The sequence below is a fragment of the Maniola jurtina genome, chromosome 6 (genome assembly GCF_905333055.1).
Source record: "Maniola jurtina chromosome 6, ilManJurt1.1, whole genome shotgun sequence".
Lineage (NCBI taxonomy): Eukaryota > Metazoa > Arthropoda > Insecta > Lepidoptera > Nymphalidae > Maniola > Maniola jurtina.
This window is the reverse complement of record NC_060034.1, coordinates 789,935-815,262: the sequence shown is the minus strand read 5'-3', so window position 1 is coordinate 815,262 and position 25,328 is coordinate 789,935. Positions and strand designations below refer to the sequence as shown.

The following is a 25,328-nucleotide window of genomic DNA, read 5'->3' as shown; positions in this document are numbered from 1 at the left end:
GAGACCTAAGTAGTGCTCAGCATTGGACGTCTATCGGTTAATAATGATGATGATGATTGCTTTCTTGACCTCAGCGCCAAAGAGGTTCATCTAAATGGTTTCGTTTGTTCTATTTAACTGACCTTGGAGAAAATCCGAAGACAAACTGTTTACTGTTTAATATGCATTATGAGGACAGCAGACAATACCAATTTGAATTGCATTAAGCTGTTTCGGAGCAACAATGATTTGAATTTAACAAAACAAGATGGCGTACTCTATATTTTGTTGATTTCCCCCCAATGTTGAAAGACTTTTGGCAATTTAAGAATAAATAAAAACAGTTTTTTGTCTTTAAAATTGATGAGAGATTTTGGTTGTGGCTATTATAATATAATCTCCGCCCTTGACTGTGATCCTGGTGGTAAATTCTATCTTGTCCTTTCTTCACCTTTGTACCAGTGTACCACAAGACATAGGACTATTTTCCATTCTTACGTCAACGACATTCCATCTACACGCACGAAATGTTTGCGTCATTATTCCTTATAGGTACGCGTGGCTAAAGTTTGGAATACTTTTCCGCGATCTGTGTTTCCTACCAATTACGATCCGGGTATCTTTAAAACAATAGGGAATAGGTATCTTGTAGGTAAACGCGTCCCATCTTAGCCTACATCTTCACTTTGCATCACACGTGATTGTGGTGGGAAAAAAGTGATTATGCAGTGTAAAATGGAAGCTCCTTTCATAAAAGAAGGGGTATGGCAGTTTTATTACTGGTATCAAACCGGAAAAACAAATAAATTGATTGATTGATCGATTGAATGCTGTATGGGTGATCAAAAACCATCAACATTTTCAAAATCAATAATAACATTATTATACCTACGGACTATGATAGAAGATCTTAACAAAAGATGGCGACATTAAGTCCGCTGAAGGGGCCATTACTTCCAATAATTTGAGTCATCGCGAATATTAAAGGAATGGAACTTTTCACTCAAAACTTCTAACCGAATGCTCAGCGACTAATGAGATTACTAATTATCGATTTGACTCCAAGAACGACCCTTTGAACACAGTGAAAGCTAAATCAAGGGCTCCCGCAGACGACAGACTAAACAAACACTCGACCATCGTCAACAGAATTGGGTCAAAAACGGTTAAATAGATGGTCAGTAAAAACTTGGCAAACTCACTCGTCATTTCAACTCTGTGTCAAAATATATCATGTCAAAGGAACGGTCAAAATCGTACTTTTGATGTGACAATCGACAAATAAAGTTAAGAATGGCGAGAGATCTAATTTTGTACGCATTATATGGATGGATTTCGTCAACTGTCGAAACATTTGATCGATTTATAAATAACTACAAAAAAAGGTGGTTATGTATTCGAAATCCGTTATTAGCGATTATTTCAAAGACCATTGAACCGATTTTGATATTTTTTCACTCTCGTAACAAGTCTTGTAATTAATAATTTCAACGTATTTTAGACATCCTTTCAAAACGCTCTATTTACCGCTCTGGATTTGAACCAAAATCCTCCGATCAAGTCTGAAGTCTGCAGAGGCCTAAACACTAAGTAATTATTTCCAATACTTGGCTTTTTAATTTTTGTGTAATTCGTTAAAGAGTCAAGGAAACCGCTTTGTACAGTTAATTATTTATAAAGTAAAGATAAAATTGTTCAAGAATAGGTTAACGGTTGGTGTTGTAACTTTATTATAAGACAAAATTACTACGCATATTTTAATAGAATTTTATTTTTGTAACTTGGATTTTATTTTGTGAGACTGTGTTGTTCTCACTCTTACACTGAAGAAAATAATAATTAATCTCTAATCACACTAATATTATAAAGGCGAAAGTTTATATGTGAGTTTGTGTATGTTTGTCTCCATTTTCATACAAAAACTATTGGACGGATTTGGCTGAAATTTCTAAGTAATATAAATATATCCTGTGTTTCTAAGTAATAATATAATATACCCTGTGTTAACACATATACTATCCCGAAAAACCAAAGAGTTTCCATGGGATTTTGAAGAAAAAATTTCACACGCTACGATCTTGCGCCACCTGAATCCAGCTGCTCTCTTCGACTCGTTTGATGTAGTTTGTTCGTCCCTACAAGAGACCTATGTCCGACTGTGGTAGGCTTTCTATTGAAGATTTTTTTTTATAAAAGAATATTAGCCATGTCAATGATGATTAACATTCCCCTTTCCCCTCTAACTAAGCGAAGCTTGTGCTAGGAGTGGGTACGACAATAGTGCAACAGGTGGGGTTTGAACCGCCGACCTTTCGGATTTCGGTCCGCTCCTCAACCGCTCTTAGATGTTGATAATACTTTGATTCAAAACGGACATTGTTTTAAATCTACATAGTTTTACAAAAAAAAAAAAAAACCAATTGAATTCTGAAAGTATTATTTTTATTTCTTCTTGATAAAGTTAAACTTTAACATGTACCTACTCCGTTAAAGTTTTCAGTGTAGTTAACAATGCAAAGGCTTAGAATATAATTGTTATAAAACCGAACGCCACACTGGCCGAACGGGAAAACGGAAATTTATTACAGCAATCCGATTTTAGACGAACTATCTTAATAATATGATTTATTAATATTATTGTTTGCGCCACAGTTAGTCTGTAATTTAAGCCGCCTGCTGCGCTCGATACGTGGCTTAGTTTGACGCGTGGCAGATTTATGAGCTCTCAAAATTCGCCCATTTTAAGGCTCGTTCGCTGCCGGACCGACAAAACGGTTTTCAGTGCATTTTCCGGGGTAAAAACAAGGCAAACTTCAATTGTAACTACGAATTTTTACTGGATTAATATATAAATTACTAGCTTAAATGACCGCGATTTCGTCCGCGTGGACTACGCTTTGAAACCACTATTTTAGGCGTTGAATTTTTGTAAAGCCTATCTTAGCGGATGTCTACCTCATAATAGCTATCTGCGTGCCAAACTTCAGCCCGATCCATACAGAATTTTGAGCTGTGCGAAATATCAGTCAGTCAGCTTTTCCTTTTATATATTAGACTAGTTGATGCCCGTAACTTTGCCCGCGTGAATTAATGTTTTTATAAATCCCATGGGAACACTTTGTTTTTCTGGGATAAAAGTAGCTTGTGTCACTAACCTTTACTCATGCAAGAACACATCGATCAATGACTACGTTGACCATTTTACCAAAATCTATTTTCAAACAAGTGTAAATTAAAAATTTATAACACCCCTGACAAGTGAAGGTTACAGTAACTAGAAAAGAGCTGATAACTTTCAAACGGCTGAACCGATTTTCGTGGATTACAGCTCTCTCTCTCTCGATCAAGCCACCTTTCAAACAAAAAATAAACTAAATTAAAATCGGTTCATTAGTTTAGGAGCTACGATGACACAGACAGATACACACGTTAAACTTATAACACCCCTCTTTTTGTGTCGGGGGTTAAAAAGATAACACAGTATAAAGACAAAATCATCAAAGCATTTCTTGAAGTACCTAAGCGCTGGCGCTCTAATGAGGCTTCAAGTAAACCTGGCGCCCCGCGGTGACCACAGGCGGCGCCCGCCGAGCCCCAGCAATTTACACACTTTCCGACTATTTTCTATTTTCACTTGCATTCATGTCCCCCGGGCATCTATTATAGGTATTTTTGGTGCTGTGGTTTTGACAGCTAGAGAATTTTCACAACGACAAGGAAGAGCAGAAGGGTCACTTGATGCTTTGATGACCTCCCCGGAGTAGTGATGGCTATATTTGGACTTCAGCTTCCTATGAAGGGGTCCGGGGTTCAATCCCGAACACGCACCTCTAACTTTTCGGGAAATGCGTTTCAAGCAATTAATATAAATTGGTTTACTAGTGAATATCTAAGCGATTCGTCTAGTATTTTGAGCTGCACATTGATAGGTCACTCAGTCAGCTTTTCCTTTTTAATCTCCGACCCAAAAAGGGGGTATTATAAGTTTGACATATGTATCTGTGAATCTGTCTGTGGCATTGTAGCTCCTAAACTAATGAACTGATATTAATTTAGTTTTTTTTTTGTTTGAAAGGTGGCTTGATCGAGAGTGTTCTTAGCTATAATCCAAGAAAATCGGTTCAGCCGTTTGTAAGTTATTAGCTCTTTTCTAGTTACTGTAACCTTCACTTGTCGGGGGTGTTATAAATTTTTAATTTACACTTGTTAGATTTTCATATTCTGAGTAATGGATTGTTAAACAGAAGTAGCACAATATCAATCCGAGATAAAAACGCAGATCTGCCGATTTGAAACAAATTACATTTAATTCACGCTTAGCGAAGATCAACTTGAATTTAGAGCCAGGTCGACTTGGATGGTTCTCGATGCCTCTCGATATATCAATAGGAGCCCCATCTCATTAGCGATTTGTCTTAGAAACGTCCGTAGAATAAAAGTTGGTGAATGATTTTGGGTGTAAGTGGTCCAAATCCCCCCCCCCCTCTCCTCTCTAGTTCTCAGATACTTTTCCGTTGTATCACACTACCACACTAATATTATAAAGGTGAAAGTTTGTGTGTACGTATGTGTGTATATCTATTACTCTTTCAAGTAAAAATTACTGGACGGATTTGGCTGAAAAGAATGAAAGTAGATCATACCATGGATTTACACATAGGCTACTTTTTATCCCGGAAAATAAAAGAGTTCACACGGGATTTTTAAAAACCTATTTCCACGTGAACGAAGTCTCGGGCAGCAGCTAGTAAAGAATAAAGATGTGGCAAAAAACATTAGGCTTAGCTAAGATTATTACTTTAGAAATCACTAAATTAATTATTACTTTAGGAATAAAATTGACTGGAAACCAAACCTTTAAAAAGAAAAACTCAGAGCAAAAGAAAATACGGCCCAAAAAATACAATGTTCTAAGAAAATTGGTTAGAAACAATCATTATTCATACATTCGGCAGTCTAATCCCTCAACCCGAGTGTCACGACCTCACACCGTTACGCAAAAACTCCGGCCAGTACTTTGAATAATGCTGTTAGTTCCGCGCTCTGCCTGCCGATGCCTATGTAAATGCGGCCGAATTGAGTTTTCAAAGCCTTGTTACTTGTTAGAGGAACTATTTGAACGGTTTCTAGTAAAAACCCACTATATTTTATTATAGCATACCTCTGTGCCCTTATATCTTACCACCATATTTACTTACTTAGGTTCATACTACATTCGAGTACATTGTTTACTGCCATAGCCTTCCAAGTTAGCCCGTCTTAGACTGTATCATCACTTATCACCAGGTGAGATTTCAGTCAAGGGCTAACTTGAATCTGAATGAAAAAAAAGCGACTATGGACGGGTGCAAACTTAGCTTTGCCATTAACCCTAAATTGGTAAGGGGGAGAAATTTAAAAAAAAATTAAAATCACGGCGTGGTTTTGCCGGTATGGTGGTAACTAGCCAGGGCCCACGCCGCCCACCAGACCAGACCAGAATTTAGAATTTGCCAGGAATCGAACCCAGGACTTCAAACTAATAAGGCCACATCGCTTACCACTGCACCAGGGAGGTCTTCATCACCCAGCTTTGTTGCTGTTGTACAGTCAGCAACAAAGTACCTTTTACAATAGGTATAAGGATAGCCTCCGCCCTTACCCTTGAGGGCGAGTCGTAATGAGGCGCGGTAACGAACATGAGCTGACGTCACCTGATGCCGCACGGACTGCGGTCCCCAAAGTTTCAATCATTTTTTCAAATTCAAATTCAAATTATTTTTATTCAATTAAACTTTTACAAGTGCTTTTGAATCGTCAAAATAATCTACCACTGGTTCGGAATGCTGTTCCTACCGAGAAGAACCAGCAAGAAACTCGGCGGTTGCTCTTTTCAAGTGTACAATTTACAATAATATGCCATACTGTATACAAGCAATTGCAGCGCCGTGTATTGCTGGAGCGCATCAAATCCAAGCTTTTTTGTCATTTACATAATCTTCGATTGTATAATAAGCTTTTTTCAGGAGCATACTTTTAATAGATTTTTTAAACTTGTGTAAAGGCAAGTCTAAAATTGATTGTGGAATTTTATTATAAAATATTACACTCATTCCCACAAACGATTTTCCAACTTTCCTGAGGCGGAGCGTAGGATATGCGAGCCTATCACGGTTTCTAGTTTGCCGGTCGTGGAAATCACCGATTTTTTTGTAACTATGAATGTTTTGTCGTACAAAAATTATATTAGCGTAAATATATTGAGAAGCTACTGTAAGAATACCTATTTCCTTAAATTTCTCTCGTAGGGAATCGCGCGGTTTTAAATTATAGATTGCGCGTATTGCCCTTTTTTGTAATACGAAAATTTTTCCAATATCTGCCGCTTTACCCCATAGTAAGATTCCGTAAGACATAATACTGTGAAAATAGGCAAAATATACAATTTTTGCAGTTTCCACATCAGTTATCTGTCGAATCTTTCTAACAGCGTAAGCAGCAGAGCTGAGTTTACCAGCAAGTGTTGATATATGGGCGTTCCATTGAAGCTTTGCATCTAAAGTTATCCCTAGGAACACGGTAGTTTCTTCTACTTTCAACATATCATTATTTACCATTAAATTAAAATCATTTGCCGTCTTAGTATTGGGCAATGCGAATTCGACACACTTAGTTTTCTTTGCATTTAAAAGCAAATTATTAACAGTAAACCAATGAGTAACCTGCGATATGGTTCTATTTACATCGTCAAAATTATTATAATTTCTATCGACTTTAAAAATCAAAGACGTATCATCAGCAAATAGTACAATATCGCAATTATTTTGGACGAAATATGGTAAATCGTTTATATATACCAAAAACATGAAGGGACCTAAGATAGAGCCTTGTGGAACACCCATTAGTGAGGCTGATCCGGATGACTTCACATCATTTACACATACAGTTTGTATACGATCACTGAGGTAGGACGCAATGAGACTAAGCGCAGAGTCTTTGATTCCATAGTGGTTCAATTTAGCCAAGAGAGTCTCATGCGAAACGCAATCGAATGCTTTAGACAAATCACAGAAAATTCCAATAGCATTCTGTGAGTTCTCCCATGCATCGAATATATGCTTTAAAAGCATTGCGCCCGCATCGATTGTTGATCGACCTTTAGTAAAACCATACTGCTCCGAATGAAGTAATTTATTCAGATTAAAGTGCTGGAGCAGTTGGTTGAGCATAATTTTTTCAAATATCTTGCTAAAAGTCGGTAAAATTGAAATTGGCCTGTAATTATTTGGGTCAGTTTTACTACCCGATTTAAAAAGAGGAATTAATTTACTGTATTTCATAAGATCTGGAAAGGATCCTGAATCTACGGACTCATTAAAGATTAGAGCAAGATATGGAGCAACAATATCAATAATATTGCTGATTACTTTTACTGAAATTCCCCATAGGTCTCCGGTTTTTTTGTACTGTAGCGATTTGAATACTTTAACAATATCATATGGGGTAACGTGTTCAAATTTAAATAATACACTGCACTCAGAAACATTGCTCCTTAGAAGAGTGTAGGCTTCCGTTGGCGACGAGTTAAGGGAACTGGTAGTGGTAACTGGAATGTTTCGAAAAAAGTCCTCAAATACGTTTGCTATTTCTAAGTCGGAGTCAGTAATATGGTTGTTAATTTTAAGTTCCAATTTATTATTTTCCACTTTACGTTTCCCAGTTTCATCTGTGATGATATCCCAAGCTGCTTTGATTTTATTATCAGAATTAATAATTTTCTGTTTTATGTGAATTGACTTAGCTTGTATGCAAACATTTCTAAATAATTTTGAATAATTTCTTACATACTGAACAAATGTTGGAGTATAATTATATTGCTTTTCTGCATACAAGTCAAACAGCTTGTTCCTACTTTTATAAATGCCAGCAGTAGCCCACTCACTAAATTTAAGATTTTTAAACAATCTTTTTTCTATGACTTTAAAAATACAATTAAATTGGGAGTTTATACAGCTAAAAAAAGCTTTATAGAGTTCATCCGGACCACCCTGTGTAAGGTCAATTGTAGGTAAAGTAGATAAAATATTGAGTTTGAATTGCCTTACTTTTTTGGTGGTGACTGGCCTATACTTTATAACTTTTGTTATATTTTGTTGAGAGCTGGGAACAGATATCATTTGTCCACAGTGGTCGGATCTAAGAGTGGTGATAATGGATTTTTTAACAATTTTACAATCACCAAAAATGTTATCAATACAAGTAGCTGAAGTTGAAGTTACACGTGTGGGCTCAACAAAAATGTTTTCTAAATTAAAACTTTTAAATAAGTTAAGTAATCTGTCTGTAAAGGAGGTGTGAAGTAAAATATCAATATTAAAGTCTCCACAAATCAATATTTTTTTTGATGACCTACATATCCGCCTCAGTGCCTCCTCCATGACGTCCTCAAACAGAGAAAAGTCACCCGAAGGAGGTCGGTATGCGCAAACTATAATATATCGCTCCAGCTCAACACAGGACAGCTCAATAGTGCGTTCAACCGAAAGATTAAGAATGTCTTTTCGTTCCTTGTAATTAATGTTGTTGCGGGTTATTATCATAGATCCTCCGCGAATAGCCTTCTTTCTTGTGAACGCACTTGACAATGAATAATTTCCAAGATTGACAATTAATTGATAACTATTGAGCCAATGCTCAGTAAGGCATAGAATATCGATATCTAATTTTTTTATAAAAAGTTCAATTTCATATTCTTTTCCAGACAAGCCCTGTATATTTTGGTGTACAAGATTAATCATACATTGCTTGTCTGTTGTGTTACTACTTGATTTAAAAATTTTACCATCCTTGCCGGTGAGGCTCTGTATGTTTTGATGTACAGTATTCATTTTACAGAGCTCCTCCGTTGTCTTACTATCTAGTTTAAACAAGCAATAGGGTTCCTAATAGTACATAAACCATTGCTTGAGTCAATAATTGAAATATTAGTACTGGAAGTACTCGAGTCAATACAGAAAATATTAGTACTAGACGTACGGTTTGTAAAAGAGTCAAGAGACTTTGTTACAACACTTGTAACTGAATCATTTAAATTATATGCTAATAGTGAAGCAATATGCATCTTGCATCTCTTTGGAAGATGCATACTGTCACCGGTCAATCTAAACTTATTAGTAAAACTATTAATATCAAAGTAAGAAATAGCTTCGCTATAATATTTTGTCAGATTATACATTTTCAAATTTAATGTATGTATATTCTCATTTTGTTGTTTATTAAATGTACCAGAATAAGGAAAGGCACACAAGACAAATTTACATTTGGTTTTCTCATGTAAAATTAGTAATTTTTGAATGCATTTTACAATCTGTTGTTTTTTGACTTGCAAACTGTCCCCAAACAACAATATGACATTTGTATTGCTATCCAATGATTTTTCATTTAAATTATTAATTAAATGGTAAAAAGTAGCACCAGGGGAACATCTATTAATCACTGAATGCTTTAAGTAATAGCTCATCATGGAGCCGAGCCCTCTACCTAAGCTGTCAGAAATAATTACAGTTTGTTTTATTGGCTTAGTTGAGGGATTCATATTGTCTGATGAAGGAACCCTAACATCTATGCTACACTGCCCTGGGCAAGTATCTGCTTTCACAGGGAGCACTGTAGGGCTATTTTGGCAAATTATAGGTACATTTGGAGAACAATCATACCTATTTGTTAATGACTCAAAACGAGCCATGTTATAGTTACTTAATGTTAACAATTGGTCCGCTGCCAGTATTTGCTCATGGACCTGTTTTTGTGACAGCTCGTATAGGTCGGTAACTTTATGAAGAGACTGAGTCAATTTGGAAATTTCATCATTTAGGGTTTGAACATCCACATCATATTTATTCTGCAGTTCTGTTAAGGATATGCAACAAGCATCAAGCTTATTTACTAATTGGGAACGTTCCTTTTGTAATGATGAAATATTTCTTGTATAGGTTTTATGACATTTTGTCAATCTTTGTGTTTTCCTGATAATTTTGTTAAGTTTAATGTATTTTTTTATTTTATTATGGCTATTTAAGTTTACTAAGTTATCTTCCCGTAGTGGATTAGTATCACTAGCACAAGGACTGTCACATGTCAGATCGATGGTCACTACTGGCGCTATTGAGGATGAAGTGAGCAGTTCGTCATATAAATTATTTGTGTCCTTTGCTTCATAACTTTGCAATTGAGACTGAAGGTCATCAATTGTTTTCTGAGCCCTACTCAATTCATTCTCTAACATAGAAATCTTGCTAAGAGCCTCATCGTATGTTTGGATGCACTGATTGAATGAGCCAACTGCATCCTGGAGTTGGTCCCGTTCCTCGAGTACCAGAGTATGAACTTTGTTCAAGTCAGCTAGTTCAGCCTTCAATTGAGTGTTCTTGGCAATAATGGCTCTTAACTCAACTTCACTGTCCTCTTGTTCCTTCAACAACTGTTCATTTAGCTGTTTCAGCGACTTCAGTTCCCGGAGGGCAGTTCTTAGTTTCTCTTGCTCCTCCATTACTGCTGCCCTCCTGGTTGTGGGTGCCATTGTGTATATAAAATCCTGAAACACACCAAATAATATATGTGAGTGAAGGAAAATAGAAATAAAAGTTTACAGGATATGGAGACAGAATGGTCTTAGAAAACAGAGAAAAAAGGACAAAGATTCACAGACTTAGAGAGATAAAATTTATATAAATAATTTGGTATGTCTACACCTACACTAACTGCACCAAAAGATTATATCATAATATGGTGTGCACTTTGTACCTATTTACTTTTAAAATTATTATTTAGCGATAGACTTAGTATATACTATGTGTTGTGTAATGTTAGTATTTTGTCTGAGGCAGTATTCGTTATTCTCCAACTATACTTCCACTGTTTGTCAAGTAAGTGGAGAAAGGTTTTTGCCTATTGTGAGGATGGACGTGACTCGATGTTGTCGAGAAAATGAGAGTTGTGAGTGTAGTACCTAACCTAATTATGTAAAACAACATTCAAATACATAAAATATAAGATTAAATTAGGTACTAAAAGCAATACTCCCCCGGTTAAAGCAGTTAATTTTCAAACACCGGCAGCCGCCCTCTGTACTCGAGTCCTTTGTCTGGTTGTGTCGCTTATTTATAGTTGCATGTCACGATTTATTACAATATTTATATACACTTAATCATTAATAACAGTTTCACACTGGTTTTTTCACATATTTCTATTTAAATTTACTTAAAGTTAAATTAAATATAAGGAACAGCTGATTTTGCGACATGTCAGCTTGACGGTTGCGTTCCGTTTCGTTTTTATTTATGGTAGTGAAATTTTAGTGGTATTAGAGCCGTGGCTAAGTGGACTAATACTACCACAGCCGCAGTACTATCGATTATACTTGTTTGATTTGGAAAACTAAGCATTTTTGGGGTTCCATACCTCAAAAAAAAAAAGAGGAACCCTTATAGGATAGGCTGCATCATCAGTAGCCACTTGTCAGTAGGTTTGATTGCAGCCGAGCGCTAGTCTATACAAAAACATGCTGAACAATAATACTATTGGAGGTCCATAAATGATCCATTTTTTAAGAATAATTCCAGATAGTACTAACTTGTAAGCCCAGATTAGATAAAAAAATTGGTTGTCTGTAAAGTCGGTTTACTGACGATAGTTGAACGTGACAACAAAGGCCGATTGTGCTTCTTTGTCGCTCGTTCCGCGCTCTCGCTTGCACTTCAAGCCTTACATGGAACGCCTCAGAGCGAGGTAACGCCGCATGAGTCATGTTTTTTCGTGCGTGCAGCCGGCTCTATCGAATTATAAGACGTTGTCACGTCAAAATAAATAATTCCTTCAGTTTAATTCCACATATTTCTTTTCCCAACCATGGCATTATTTTGTTGTGCTAACAAAAATCCTTTGTGAAAGTTTGAGGAGCGCTCGAGCGGACGGGAAAGAATCGTTTTGTAACTCAATTTGTGGCGAGTGCAGGGGCTTTGTGCATGGACTGCGCTGTAGGTATTCGCGATTTAGTTGGCGAATGCCTCTCCACTCGCGGTGACAGCTGTACACTACGTTCTATGGGATCGGTTAGCTCTTTATTCGATTAAAAGTCGACTAGCTAAACTGCTCCCCGATTGTGTAAGAAAACTGTCATCGCTATCGTTGTCGACAGCGAATTCTGCCCTTGGATTGGTTGATTCGCTCTTTACCTTTTTTCACAGCCAATCAAGGGGCAGAAATTGTTAGCGATTACGATAACTATGAATACGTTTTTCTTACAGAATTGGGGGGCTGAACTAGATATCTAATAAGCTTTTACCTACAAGCGGGAATCCAAAAATAGAAAGATGTAGTAATTTCAATAACTTTTAAAATATAACATATGTACGGCAAAAATAAATTCAAAGTTATGCAAGTTATTAAAACATTATGTAAAAGATTTTATTTTGCTTTAGAGGGTTTTAAATAGAACTCAAAAAAAACTTTAAAATTAAAATAAAGGATTTTAGTACCAGCAGCACAGTAGAAGGTATAGTCCATTTCCTGCTAGAAAAGGGTCGGACAAAGATATGGGACGCAGCAAACTCGATTCCGCCACATTTACATCGGCATCGGATGATGGACCAAGAAGCTAACAACATTATTCAAAGCACTCGCTACTAGTATAACAGTGCGAACGTAGTTTTTAGGGTTCCGTAAGGTTTTTTAACGTTTAAACTCTCGCGAGATATTTCCATTATAAGTAGGTATAGATTGTTTCCATAAAGCCTAACTACTACCTTAAGAAAACAATCAAAATTCCCAAAGAGTAAAAGGGAACCCTATTAATGGCACGCTGCTGTCTGTCTGTAATTATCTGTTCGTGTGTCACAGGTCTCTAGCTCGTAGAATGAGCTACGAACCTGAAATTTTGGTATTTGTGTAGAACATTTTTTGGGTTTTTCTTTCACGGTTTGTTCCGATGTTTAGCTCGGAAATGAAATATTTCGTACGCCAAAAATGTTATGTTGATCATAATTATGTACGGAACCATCAAAGAGCGAGCCCCGATTCGCACTGGACGGATTTTTATAGAGCACTGCGAGGTCATTTCCACGGCCGAGGGATTACATAAGCGATTGTACGAGGGAGATTTCCTAGAAGTAGTTTTTACAACTCGTTTCTTTTTTAGCTAGGCTTTTACCCTTTATTTTATGTCAAGTTTTGCGTAGAATAAGTTAACCGGCGGAATAAATGCAAGAAAAAGAAAAGACAAGAGGTAAAGTTTTTTTTATTTTTCCTTCTCTCTGGGCAGCTTTCTGCATTAAAATGTTTCCGTCTATTGTGCATCATTGCTCGAAAAAGGCTTCACTCCAGCCATCCAAACTCGCTCCAGAAGCCGGGCAGACCGTCCAGGTTGCCGAGGCCTTCGTGGAGTGAGGTTGCGAATCTCAAATGGGAGGTATGGACTATAGGTATAGTCATAGGTCAGGTAAGTTCACTATCTACATACTAGACTGTATAAAATCAGGACTAACTTTTAAACAAATATTTTTTTAAATAAAATAAAAATTAAATGCAGGTTAACTGCGATAAGCAATAAATTAGGGTCATAAGAAATACTAGTATCACTTAGAAACCACTAGAACAAGGTCGGACAAAGATATGGGCCGCCTGTTAACTCAATTCCGTTACATTTACATAGGCATCGGATGATGGACTGTGGAGCTAACAATATTATTCAAAGTACCCGCCGGAGCTTAGCAGTAGGTAGTAAAGGTTAAGGTATTCAACCTTAGGCCCTTCTCACATGAGGAGAGGCAATGTGCAAGTTGCCGAAACTCAACTGAAATTCTTAGTTCTCAGACGGCGCGACCATTTCAGTCATAAATCACGGACTGGTAAATTATTTTGACGATTCAAAAGCACTTGTAAAAGTTTAATTGAATAAAAATATATTCTATTCTATTCTACTTCTAAATCTCTGGTCTGGTCTGGTGGGAGGCTTCGGCCGTGGCTAGTTATCACCCTAACGGCAAAGCCGTATCGTCAAGCGATTTAGCGTTCCGGTGCGATGACGAGTAGAAACCAAAGACTTCCAGGTTAGGCCATTTCCATCTTAGACTGCATCATCACTTACCACCAGGTGGATTGTAGTGGCTAACTTTTATAAGAATTAAAAAAGATGTGCTTAAGCGATAAGTTACATTGGCGAGTTTTATTGGCATAAACGTGTGGAATAAGCTTAACAATTTTATAGTTTATACAATAGTAAATGTAGTGGGAATACTATATTTTTACAGAGGAAGCTACCATAAAAATAAAGCGAAATTGGCTTAAAATTTGCATCAACGCTTCTAGCACATAATCACGAGCGTAAAACGCCCGGGCGACTTAAAACTTTGCGAGAAGTTTTGAAGAGATTTCAGTGCGGCTTCATTACCCACTCGCTACCGAAATGAAGCCACGAATCGATTCGACTTTGAAACAAAAGAGATATATCTTGGAAGTTCGCCTCAAATGCCTTCTGTGGTGTAGGGGCGAGTTCAGGTTATACCTCTTTTATTTATTGACTATTAGTCTAAAAACCCGGTTAAGTGTGAGTTGGACTCGCACACGAATGGTTCCTTACCATCATACAAGGTACTATACGTACAGCTAACATTTTTATATAGAACATATTTTTATATTGAATTTTTATATAGAACATTGCAAGTTAATAACGGACTTCGCCATCTATGTGATCTATGTGATTTAGTAAATTAAATATTTCGTAAACACATTTTTTTTGTGTGATATAACCACAAATTCACGGTTTTCAGACTTTTTCCTTTGACTTTTTGCTTTTTACGTGCCAAATTTCATGATTCTAGATCAACGGGAAGTACCCTATAGGTTTTCTTGACAGACACGACAGACGGACAGACAGACAACAAAGTGATCCTATAAAGGATCATTTTTTCCTTTTGAGGTACGGAACCCTAAACAAGGGTTACCAAAAGTCTGTTAGATACGAAAAACCTATAGACGTTGGGGTTCCGAGGTGCTAGAGCTGCAACCTTGCACCTAAAAGCGTTGGAAGACCCCAACTAGGCGGACAGATGACATCAAACGAGTCGCGGAGAGCCGCTGGATTCAGGCGGCGCAAGTTCAAGAATGCCCAGCCGTGGACATCTATTGGTTAATAATGATGATGATGATGATACGTTTATGAACTGTGGTGGTTTTTAGAAATGTAACGTTTATATTTATAAACTGATGATCACCATCATTTCAACCCATGATATGGAATATAGAATGTTTATATTTTCGCCGAGAGAAGCCGTGAGCAATCGCTAGTATGCGTTGTTTTTGTTACCTACTCCAAGAACTTGACTGTTAATCTCGGGCTGAAATTATATTCGCAAATCATCATACATACACCTACATTTTGTTTTAAAATGTATCTAAACTAATATTATAAAGAGAAAAGAGAAAAGATTTGTTCTTTTTTTGTCTTTTTATAAACTGTGTGAGCAAGGCTTAATATTTTAAAGTATACTCTAGTTTGAACTACTCTCGGGAGCTCTCAGATGCCAAATGTAACTGTTTCTGAATAGGTCTCGAGTAAAATAACTTTATTCTTGAGACTAGCATATTCTCAATAGTGTATCTTTCTGACTACCATCAAGGTACGAGTACTATTAAGAGGGGTCTCTCCGTCACTCGCTCCATACAAACGTAGTAGACTTTGGTTGCTTAATATTCAAATGAAATTGGGACTACGATTGTATGGAGTAAGTGACGGAGAGAGCCCTGTTAAGTTTTCTGTGTCACCACGTTACCTACCGCAGCAGGACTATACAGGAATTAAATTTGCGTCATCACATCTCGTTTTGTACCTACCAATGCTTTATACTTTCATAATTATCTGGAAGAAAACTTTTTTTAAACAACTTTATTGCTTAAAACTATGACAAAGAATAAAATACAGACAATACAGGATAGATTTACAAATAAGTTTATCACTATTTTTTAAAGACGAAAGTTTGTATGTTTGTGTTTGTTACTCTTTCACGCAAAAACTACAGAAATTTGTCTGAGAAATGAGATAGATACCCTGGATTAACACATAGTTTACGTCTTTTCATCCCTGAAAATCAAAGAGTTCCCACGGGATTTTTAAAAAACCTATATCCATGTAAAGAAAGTAGTGGGCAACGAACGAAAGTAGGTATACAATTTTGTTTCAGAAGCACAGCTGGATAGATCTTTACTAGTTACCTAAGTGCAAAAGGCGTACTAGGAATCGCTATTTGCTGCACAGGTCGAGTCAAACAAACCGGCAGCTGCCTGCAACCTGATTAATAGCATTGCAGTCATTGCACCGTCAGTCCGTGGCGCAATGAATACAGAACGCGGGTTAGATCTCGATATTTAGCTCCCAGATGGAGAAACCGTGATAAATGACCTCACAGCTGGTTGCGTTTGCATTGTATACTGTTATCCTAAGCTGTTCTCGTTTGTAGGTAGAGATTAGGCGATATCAGACAAATTCTAATTATTTAGAAGAAAAATTTCTAACAACATACAGCTCAAAGTAACAGTGTAGCTAACAGCTCGATGGATTGGTCTGAAAAATTGGCATGCCGGTATTATGACATCGATATTAGCTAAGAAAGGATTTTTGAAAATTCAACCCCTAAAAAATAAGTGTAGTTCACGCGGCCGAAGTCGTGGGCATATTATGCTAGTGAGGTATAAAATACTAGCGATTAGTTCAGTACATACGTGAGTATAGCCGTAACAACCTATACTAATAATGGAAATCACTTCGATGCTCACGATAGTTTAATTTAAATCAAAAATGTACCTGCCTTACGTGTTATACCTAATTTGTAATTCAACGATGGTGTCTCGTATTTACATTAGGTACTTTACTGAACGTTAAATACATATTTTCGGTTTTAAACCGATCTTCTACACTATTAAAGATTATAATTCGGGCTGCAAAATATAAGCAGAGAGTTAATGTATCTTTGAACAGATCTAAAACATCCATTAAAGGGCGAATAAGACGATAAATCTGGAGGAAACATAGGTGCCCCGTAATGGGCCGGTCGGGGTTGTAATGAACCCGTTTGTCTACATAACGTCCGTGCAGGATAACGTGTAATATGAAATAACACCGTCTACTAGACGATAGTCATTACGCGTCTGTTCTGGAGCGATGCGTCTCCATTTCTCGCTGATCGGGAGATATGGCCGAGGGTGATTATTGCTAATGAGGGTGCTTATGATTATTCTTCTGATTTAATTAACCACGGTTACACGTAAAAGTGATGGTAGCCTCGTGGCGGCCTTTTATTCGGGTGGTCAAGGTTCAAAATATGGTCACCTCTAAAAAATATTACTTGCTTTAACGGTGAAAGAAAACACCGTGGGTAAATCTGCGTACCTGAGAGTTCTCCATAATGTTCAAGGTATGTGAAGTCTGTCAATTCGCATTTGGCCGGCGTGGTAGATTATGCCCAAAACCCTTCTCACTCTGACAGAAGACCCATGCTTTACAGTGAGCTGGTGATGATGATGATGATAACTTCAAAATGCATACCCGGGGCCATACCATATGCACGCCACTGCGAGCAGTGATGGTTTCTTTTTTTTTGAGCTCATGCAAATCTCTGAGTCGCTCAGTGCCCGCTATTGACAGTCCCCGCTGTATAGCCCAGTAATTTGGTCGTCAAAAAGGGGCTTATCTAGAAAGTTTGCAGAAGGTTTAGTAATCTAATGCCGTGATAAGCGCTGATTGCTCAACTGTCACCCCGTTAACTGTGATGGATATTAACGATATAACTTGGCTATTTTGGAGCTATAATCCTATAGCATAGTTTGTATTTCTCTAATATTATTAATTTCAGTGCTTAGTATCTCATTACGTTCTTACTAAAACGTTGATCATCTTTTCAGTATTAAGACATGTTTGGCTATTGGTCTTTCTTTCCTCCATGATAGCTAGGGACCTTCTTTGTATCTAGTTAATATGTAATGGAATATCTACCGCAGCTCTCACTATTGGTCTGTTCATTATCATCATCAATTAGAAACAAAGAAAATTGAGCTCCAAACGAATCTCTTGCAGTACTATTTAGGACATAATATGTACGTATTTTGGAACTCATGCAAATCTATGTCAAATACGGTTTTCAGCTCCAGTATTGGGCAGTGTTGTGCAACAGCGATAAGAGGCATGCAAACAAAGCGGCGAGTGAGCTGACAACGCTCGATGGCTGAGTGATTGTCGCTCAGTGCCCGCTATTGACAGTCGCCGCTGTAATCTAATGCCGTGATAAGCGATGATTGCTCAACTGTCACCCCGTGAACTGTGATGGATATTAACGATATAAGTTGGTTATTGTGTCAAAGCGATAGTTAAATTCCCGTACGAATGGATTGAACCAAACAAACAATGAAATATCAATCATAACAATTACTTACCTACTTACATACTATAAAATAATTAGGAAAATTAAAAAGAGTTAAAACCAACTATAAAGTCTACAACCGTGTTAATGAACTTGCTGTTAAGTAAGTACCTAAGTCATAAAAATCAAAACAAAATCGGTTATATTTTTTTAGAAAAATCGGTTTTATTTTTTAGAAAAATAGCAGTGATGTACACAGACACACATAATACCTACTTACTCCAAACTCATTTTGAGTTGTCTTCGTTTCATCACAAGAGTTTCCACGGGATTTTCAAAAACATAAATCCAGGCGGACATCATCTAGTTTTGATAACATCAGAATCAAACTAATATTGTAAAGGCGAAAGTTTGTTGTAAAGGCGAAAGCGAGTTCTTACGGGATTTTGAAAACCCTAAATCCAGGCGGACAAAGTCGCGGGCGAGCTAGTTATTAATATTTGCAAACTCATACATTACTCATACCCATACATTTTGCTTGATGGTTCAAGTTAAAATAGGTACCTACCTACGTAAGTATAATTCTCAATGATTTACGTTCATGTTTAAAATATATCTGGCGAACGGTTCGCATTAGCAGCAGCGGGCGGGCGCGGGAGGGGAGGCGAATGAGAGAGCGATCATACATTATTATGAACTATTCCATGAATAATTGAATCCGACAGGCGCGCCGAACAAATCCGGAACAAATAATGTGCGACCAACCATTGTTCGCGTAGGGACGCGCTGCTGAATTAAAAATGATTCATCGATAAAAATATGCATCAGTGTTTTACTTCTTTCTTTTTTTAAAATAAAAATAGCGAACAAACGAGCAGGCGACTGACTTGATGTTAAGTTATACCGCTGCCCATGAACATATGCAGCACTAGGGGAACCACCGATTCGTTGCCGGCGTTTCAGCAATTTGTTGGTCCGCCCCTTGAATAACCCCATGTTGTAATCTTGTAGAAACACCGTTGATGGGAATTGGTTCCACAGTTTGCTTGTGCGTGGAAAAAGGATCTGGCATAACTTTCTTTTGAAATAATGAAGAAAACTATTTAAATACTTTTTAAAGTGAAGATTTTGTTTATTTTTTTCATTACATTCGTTATAAAGCTTGTAGTTCACTACTATCATGCCTTAACCTTTACATCTTCTCCTATAGTTTGTTGGTCATTTGGTATTTTCTGTTGTAGTTTCAGTTTTTCTCATTCTACGATAAAGGCGGGCACTTCTATGATATTTGACGCCTCAGAGTCAGTGGATAGAATGTTTTTTTCTTTGAGCATGTTTCTCTGGGAGTTCTAGACAGAGAAATCGTGCGGTAAGGCGGGACAAAGGATTAACCCGAACTGGGCCACGTACTAAGGGCTCTATCTTATAGAGTCATTAAGGTCATCATTTACCATGATATTAAATTTGTCGGTCTACTGTGTCTCTATTTATACTGTGGTGCAATTATTAACTTCAAATTTTTGACTTATACCGAACTTTTATATCAGGAATATCGCTGAATTACATATAATATGTTATGTAAACTCAAAAAGCACTTAGGGCATTAAAATATCCGCAATAGTAGCATGAATATGGAACGGCAGAATCCAGGTCATATTTCCCATTAGTTGATCAAAGCGTTAGCTCTTGCATACGTTTCGAATTTTGGTTGAATTCGACAGAATGGGGGAATGTAGTAAATATTTTCAAAATATTGCTAGCGTTTGTATTACTTACATCCTTCATATCTCTTTTATTTCTTTACCGCTTCAATCAAGGAATTCATTTTTTATTTTTCCACGTGCATACCATACTAATGCTTTATTTTTATAGGTTTTTAAGCTTGTGTACAAATTGCTATAATAGCCTAATCGTTTTGGCGTTGATCTTCTATTCAGGAGGTCAGGCTTCGACACAAGGCACACACCTCTTTTCCAAGTTCTCAGTTCCAAAACGTACGTATTCATCGTCATCGTAATCGATAGAAAATTATGTCCCTTGATTGGCTGTGAAAAAATGTGAATGACGAATTTAACTAATCAAAGGGCAGAATTTGCTGTCGATTACGACGAATACGTTATTCTTACACAGTTTGATGGCTGACTTATCGATGCTAGGTGTAACATCCCTAGTGCGGCATCGATGGGGGCGCGGAAGATTTTCCCCGTTAAGTTTCTTCGCTGATGGTGTTTCGGTGTAATCTACACTAGTTAGTCTCAGCTTTGCCGCACCTCACATAGGATTTGAATAAGCCCGTGTAGGTGGCATTATGACTGTTTATGTTCTACTAGCTGACGCCCGCTACTTCGTTCCCGTGGATATAGGTTTTTACAAATCCCGTGAGAACTCAATGATTTTCCGGGATAAAAAGTAGCATATGTGTTAATCCAGGATATAATCTATTTCCATTCCAAATTTCAGCCAAATCCGTCTAGTACCTAGTTTTTGTGTGAAAGAGGAACAAACAACCATCCATACACACAAACTTTTGCGTTTATAATATTAGTAAGACCTCAACCAACAACCTCCATCTATTAATTAGGTACCGGCAGGACGAGAAATTTCGAACAAAATTGTTTACGAGCTGTAACTCGTTTTTGCTTATCTCGACTAATAATTGACCTGTCCCGGCCTCGCTTGAGCGAAATTTTGAGAGTGGGTGTAATTCATAAAAAACCTGAAATGTACATAGACATTTTTTTAAAATAAAAATAGTGCACAAACGAGGAGGTAAGTCGCCTGATGTTAAGTGATTACCACCGCCCATGAACATTTGCAGCACCAAAAGAACCGCATACGTTACCGGTCTTTCAGGAATTTGTTGGTACGCCCCTTGAATAACCCATGTTGTAATCTAGTGAGAACACCGCCGATGATAGTTAATTCCACAACTTGCATGTGCGTGGAAGATATGAATGAAACCTACTTTTCATTCTAGATCGAAAGCCATGCCAATTTTCATGGATATAATTTGAAAAATGACGGACTTTCACACAAACTTTCATCGCCTATTTTACCAACAGACTATAGACTCTTCAGGTCATCATAGACCTGATGAGCCTTTAGTTTGTAGTTCACTACCTATACCCATGATCCATAGCTGCGTTGCGGCGTGGCTGAAGGACAAATACAGACTTTCGTTGTAAGTACGCTACCTTAATTAATTCAAGGTGCATTCGGCATAATTAACATAACACGATGTATGTATGTATGTATGTATGTGGGGAGCAAGGAGTAAAGACGTGTAAGCGCTAAGGAGCATGTCGCGTCAGATTTGAATAAGCTCCTCCCAGAGAGCGGATCTTGTATTAATGAACCGTCTCTTGAATTGCAATGTGCATTGTTTTGTGTGGCTATTTTACAATCAAAAGCTCAGAATTCGTAATAGCAGACGTAAGATTAACAGAACAAGTGTAAATTAAAAATTTATTACACCCCCGACAAGTGAAGGTTACAGTTACTAGAAAAGAGCTGATAACTTACAAACGGCTGAACCGAATTTCTTGGATTATAGCTAAGAACACTCTCGATCAAGCCACCTTTCAAACAAAAAATACTAAATTAAAATCGGTTCCCTAGTTTAGGAGCTGCGATACCACAGACAGATACACAGATACACACGTCAAACTTATAACACCCCTCTTTTTGGGTCGGGGTTTAATAAAAATAAAATGGGTGATAAACAAATCTCTAATAGAAAGAGAGCCAGCGCGTGTCAGGACTGCGTTATTTTAGAAAAGCTGAAAGTCTGCGTATTGTCCCCAACACTATGAAGTTTGGATCATAGTGGCTTTAGGAGATAACAGGTATCCGGTAATGAAGGTGTAAAAATCTTGCGTCAAAGTATGAAGGATACTTTTTTATTTTCTTTGGAATAGTAAGTAGAATAGCCAGACACTGAGGCTTAGATCTAGTCTATAGAGCGCACTTTGTCTTTGCTCAGACTTAAGACACTATTAAAACGAGATAGCATTATATCGCTGGCATAAATCTGCCTCGTTTTAACTTAAACTTAGGTCTAAGCAAAGTCAAAGTGCGCTATATATTTCAACCTGAGTGTCGTGGCAACCGCCTGCCAGATGCCCTTAAAGTTTAAAAGTTTAAAGTCTGGCAGAGCTTTGCAACGACACTGTCTGGCAATGCATGACGTGATTTCTAATACTATTCCGGAGAAAATATAAAAAAGTAGACTTTATACTCTCTTTTTTCCCTATTAATGGTATTCAATGCCTAATATGATTAGTCTTTACAAATGTTATTGAGATGTAAGCACAATGGCGGCCGAAAGCATCCTCACCTCACGCACACTGTTCAGTGACACGTTAGAAAAATGACGTGTCATCCGAGGGAGATAAATCTTAGGTCGTAGTTAGATGCACTCTGAAATTGTTGCGATTTATCAACCCTTCCCGTTGGACCGTGACGCCTATGTACAGTCGGGACCACAATGCTTACATATTATTTAAATATTTCATAATACTATACCTACTACTTCTACTTTTTATTCCTCGTATCTGTCGTCTATTCCTATTCTTTATCCTTTATTTATTTATTTTAGAATATTTTCATTTTTTATTGTTTTTTTATTTCTTTCTCTTTTAATTATTTGTTTTAATTTTATATACATACATTATGTGTATTTACTTTATTTTATTAGTACACCCCTTCCACTTTCTTTCATTTTTATTATCTCCTCACCCTAAGGTTGCCTGGAAGAGATCGCTATTTTAGCGATAAGGCCGCCTTTTGTACAGGAATCCATTTTGTTATAATTTTATATTGGTGTACAATAAAGATTTTTTTAGTTTACTTTACTTTTACCTAGGTGCTACGTGTTTGATAAATCATTTATCATGATAAAATCGAGGTATCAATTTTAGGTACTCGTATCTAAAATAGCTAACGTTATAGATTTAGTGTCTCTTCTATTTGACAAACTTTCAAAAGGTCTTTCGAGTTCACAGAAGTTTTACTTCTCAGGACGAGAACTCTCAGGTGTGCAGGTCTCTTCACGATGTTGCTCTTCGCCGACAAAGCAAGTGATTGGTTTTTAACTGCTTAAAACGCACAAAACTCTAAAATATTAGAGGTACGTGCCCGGAATTGAATCCAAGACCCACAGAAAAGGAGAGTGAAGTCTTAACTACTAAGAAGCTTTCGCCGCTTCATTCATTCTTTGTAAACCTGAGTTAAATTATTACTTAAACTACCAAATTTGTCAAAAAATTTGTGTTAGGGGCGTTAGGGTTTCCTGACTGGATGTGTTGGCTCAACTCTGTACCTATTGTAAACACCTTGTCATCCCATATGATATGTAACCCATGTATAAGTATCAAATAAAAATTATTATTATTATTATTATATTCAAAAAAATAACTATTTCATTAAAACTAAAGAATTCACTTATTCATGCGACTGTACTTCGCCGCCGTGGACAGTGGCGTGCGACAAAAAATATTATAAACGATATCCGATCTGAAAATGGCGAACCCATCAATAATGGTGCATCGCCTCCCGTGACTTTTTACAGCTTGCCAAGTTTATTTAACTTCCCTCCTTCACACGTGGGCGACTCCATTATGGACAAATCGTTTTATTTATCTGCGATAAGTGCCTACATTTTCCTGCTACAATTTGTATAAGTTCTTTGCTGGTTATCAATTCAATTTTCCTTTTGAAAAGAGTGGTAAAAATCCTAGAATTAAAAAAATTAAATTGCATGTCTTTATGTTCGCCATATTAAATTAACGTAGATGAATAAGAAATTGGAGCAAAAAGTTAATTTTTAGATTTTCTGAAACAAGCGTGTCGGTGGGAAATTGTATCAAATCAGTTGAAGAGTTACTGTAAGAGTAACAGACCAACTTAAAAATTAGAAACAGTGTTAAACCGAAAGACTACTCTCAAAACTAAACTAACTAAACTAACTGTTTCTAGCACCAAGTAAGAACATATCTATATCTAGTTCTAATTTCTGATTGGTAAGCTTTAAAAATCAAAAATATTTTGTCAGCATTTATTTAAAGAAAAAGCTTTAGAGTAGATTTTTTGCTAGAGAGGTGCTCATACAATCACAGGATGCTATCGATCTGAGCTCTATATCTCCTGAAACCTCGTAAACGATATATCCCGGTTGTTAATGTACGCAGCACATAATCTAGTCCAGGCGTAATGTATCGTCTTAATGGACAAGAATGCATCATGGTAAGTGATCACTACGTTTGAATTAATAACGTACGCACAACGTTTCCCTAGTGCAAGTATGACGATTTCGAAAACTTTGTTGGTTTTCGTGAATTTCAATAAGCTTTGTAAGCTGAACGGTGAACATAAACTGACATTCTTTCTTTGGTTACCTATACTTTTACAACATTAGATATCCCTTTACTTGTTTTTAAATTGTTGTAAACTATTGGAGGAACAAGATATTACCACAACCGATAAATATTATAGAACTGGATAAAGGTAACGGCCCTCGTATAGGCCTTCGACCTTTTATTATAGTACTTATTCAATATTTGAACAGTCTTGCAAACCTTCTGCTTCTGCTGGGTCCTTTACAATTGAAGATCATCTCGTCATATAATTTCTTGTTTTTCGCCAAACGGAAAAGTTGTGCTATGTTGACTGTCTCAGTCCATTTTCAGATTTTCCTGAGCCACAACTTCCTTCTTCTATCGACACTTCAAGTCACTTCATATTTCAAGGAACTTTAGTTTTTGTATCCTGGAAGTCTTACGAATCAGTTAATCCAGTTTATCTTTTCACTCAACCATAATTACCTTAATCTATTACAAAAATATATTGCACTTATCAAAATAATAATCGACTTGTATTGTGTATGGCCGGACCGTTATATCGATAGTATTGTCCACGAACTATTAGTTTGGATTGCATCCAGATCCGAAGCGCATTACGTCCGTT

General features: G+C 37.0%; 1 protein-coding gene across 2 annotated transcripts; it reads right to left on the bottom strand.

Annotated features, from left to right (window-relative positions):
• Nucleotides 1–8,649: 8,649 nt before the first annotated feature.
• LOC123865959 lies at nucleotides 8,650–24,312 on the bottom strand. 2 transcript variants are annotated; one of them, XM_045907206.1, is made up of 3 exons: nucleotides 24,301–24,312; nucleotides 12,845–12,848; nucleotides 8,650–10,544 (listed from the first exon to the last, which is right to left on the bottom strand). In XM_045907206.1, the coding sequence occupies exon 3, from the start codon at nucleotides 10,535–10,537 to the stop codon at nucleotides 8,876–8,878; it is 1,662 nt and encodes a 553-aa protein (XP_045763162.1). In that variant the 5' UTR covers nucleotides 10,538–10,544; nucleotides 12,845–12,848; nucleotides 24,301–24,312; the 3' UTR covers nucleotides 8,650–8,875. The 2 variants fall into 2 exon arrangements, with proteins under 2 accessions (XP_045763162.1, XP_045763161.1); XM_045907205.1 differs by lacking the exons at nucleotides 12,845–12,848; nucleotides 24,301–24,312 and adding an exon at nucleotides 13,518–13,532 and having other exon boundaries at nucleotides 8,650–10,595.
• Nucleotides 24,313–25,328: the final 1,016 nt, after the last annotated feature.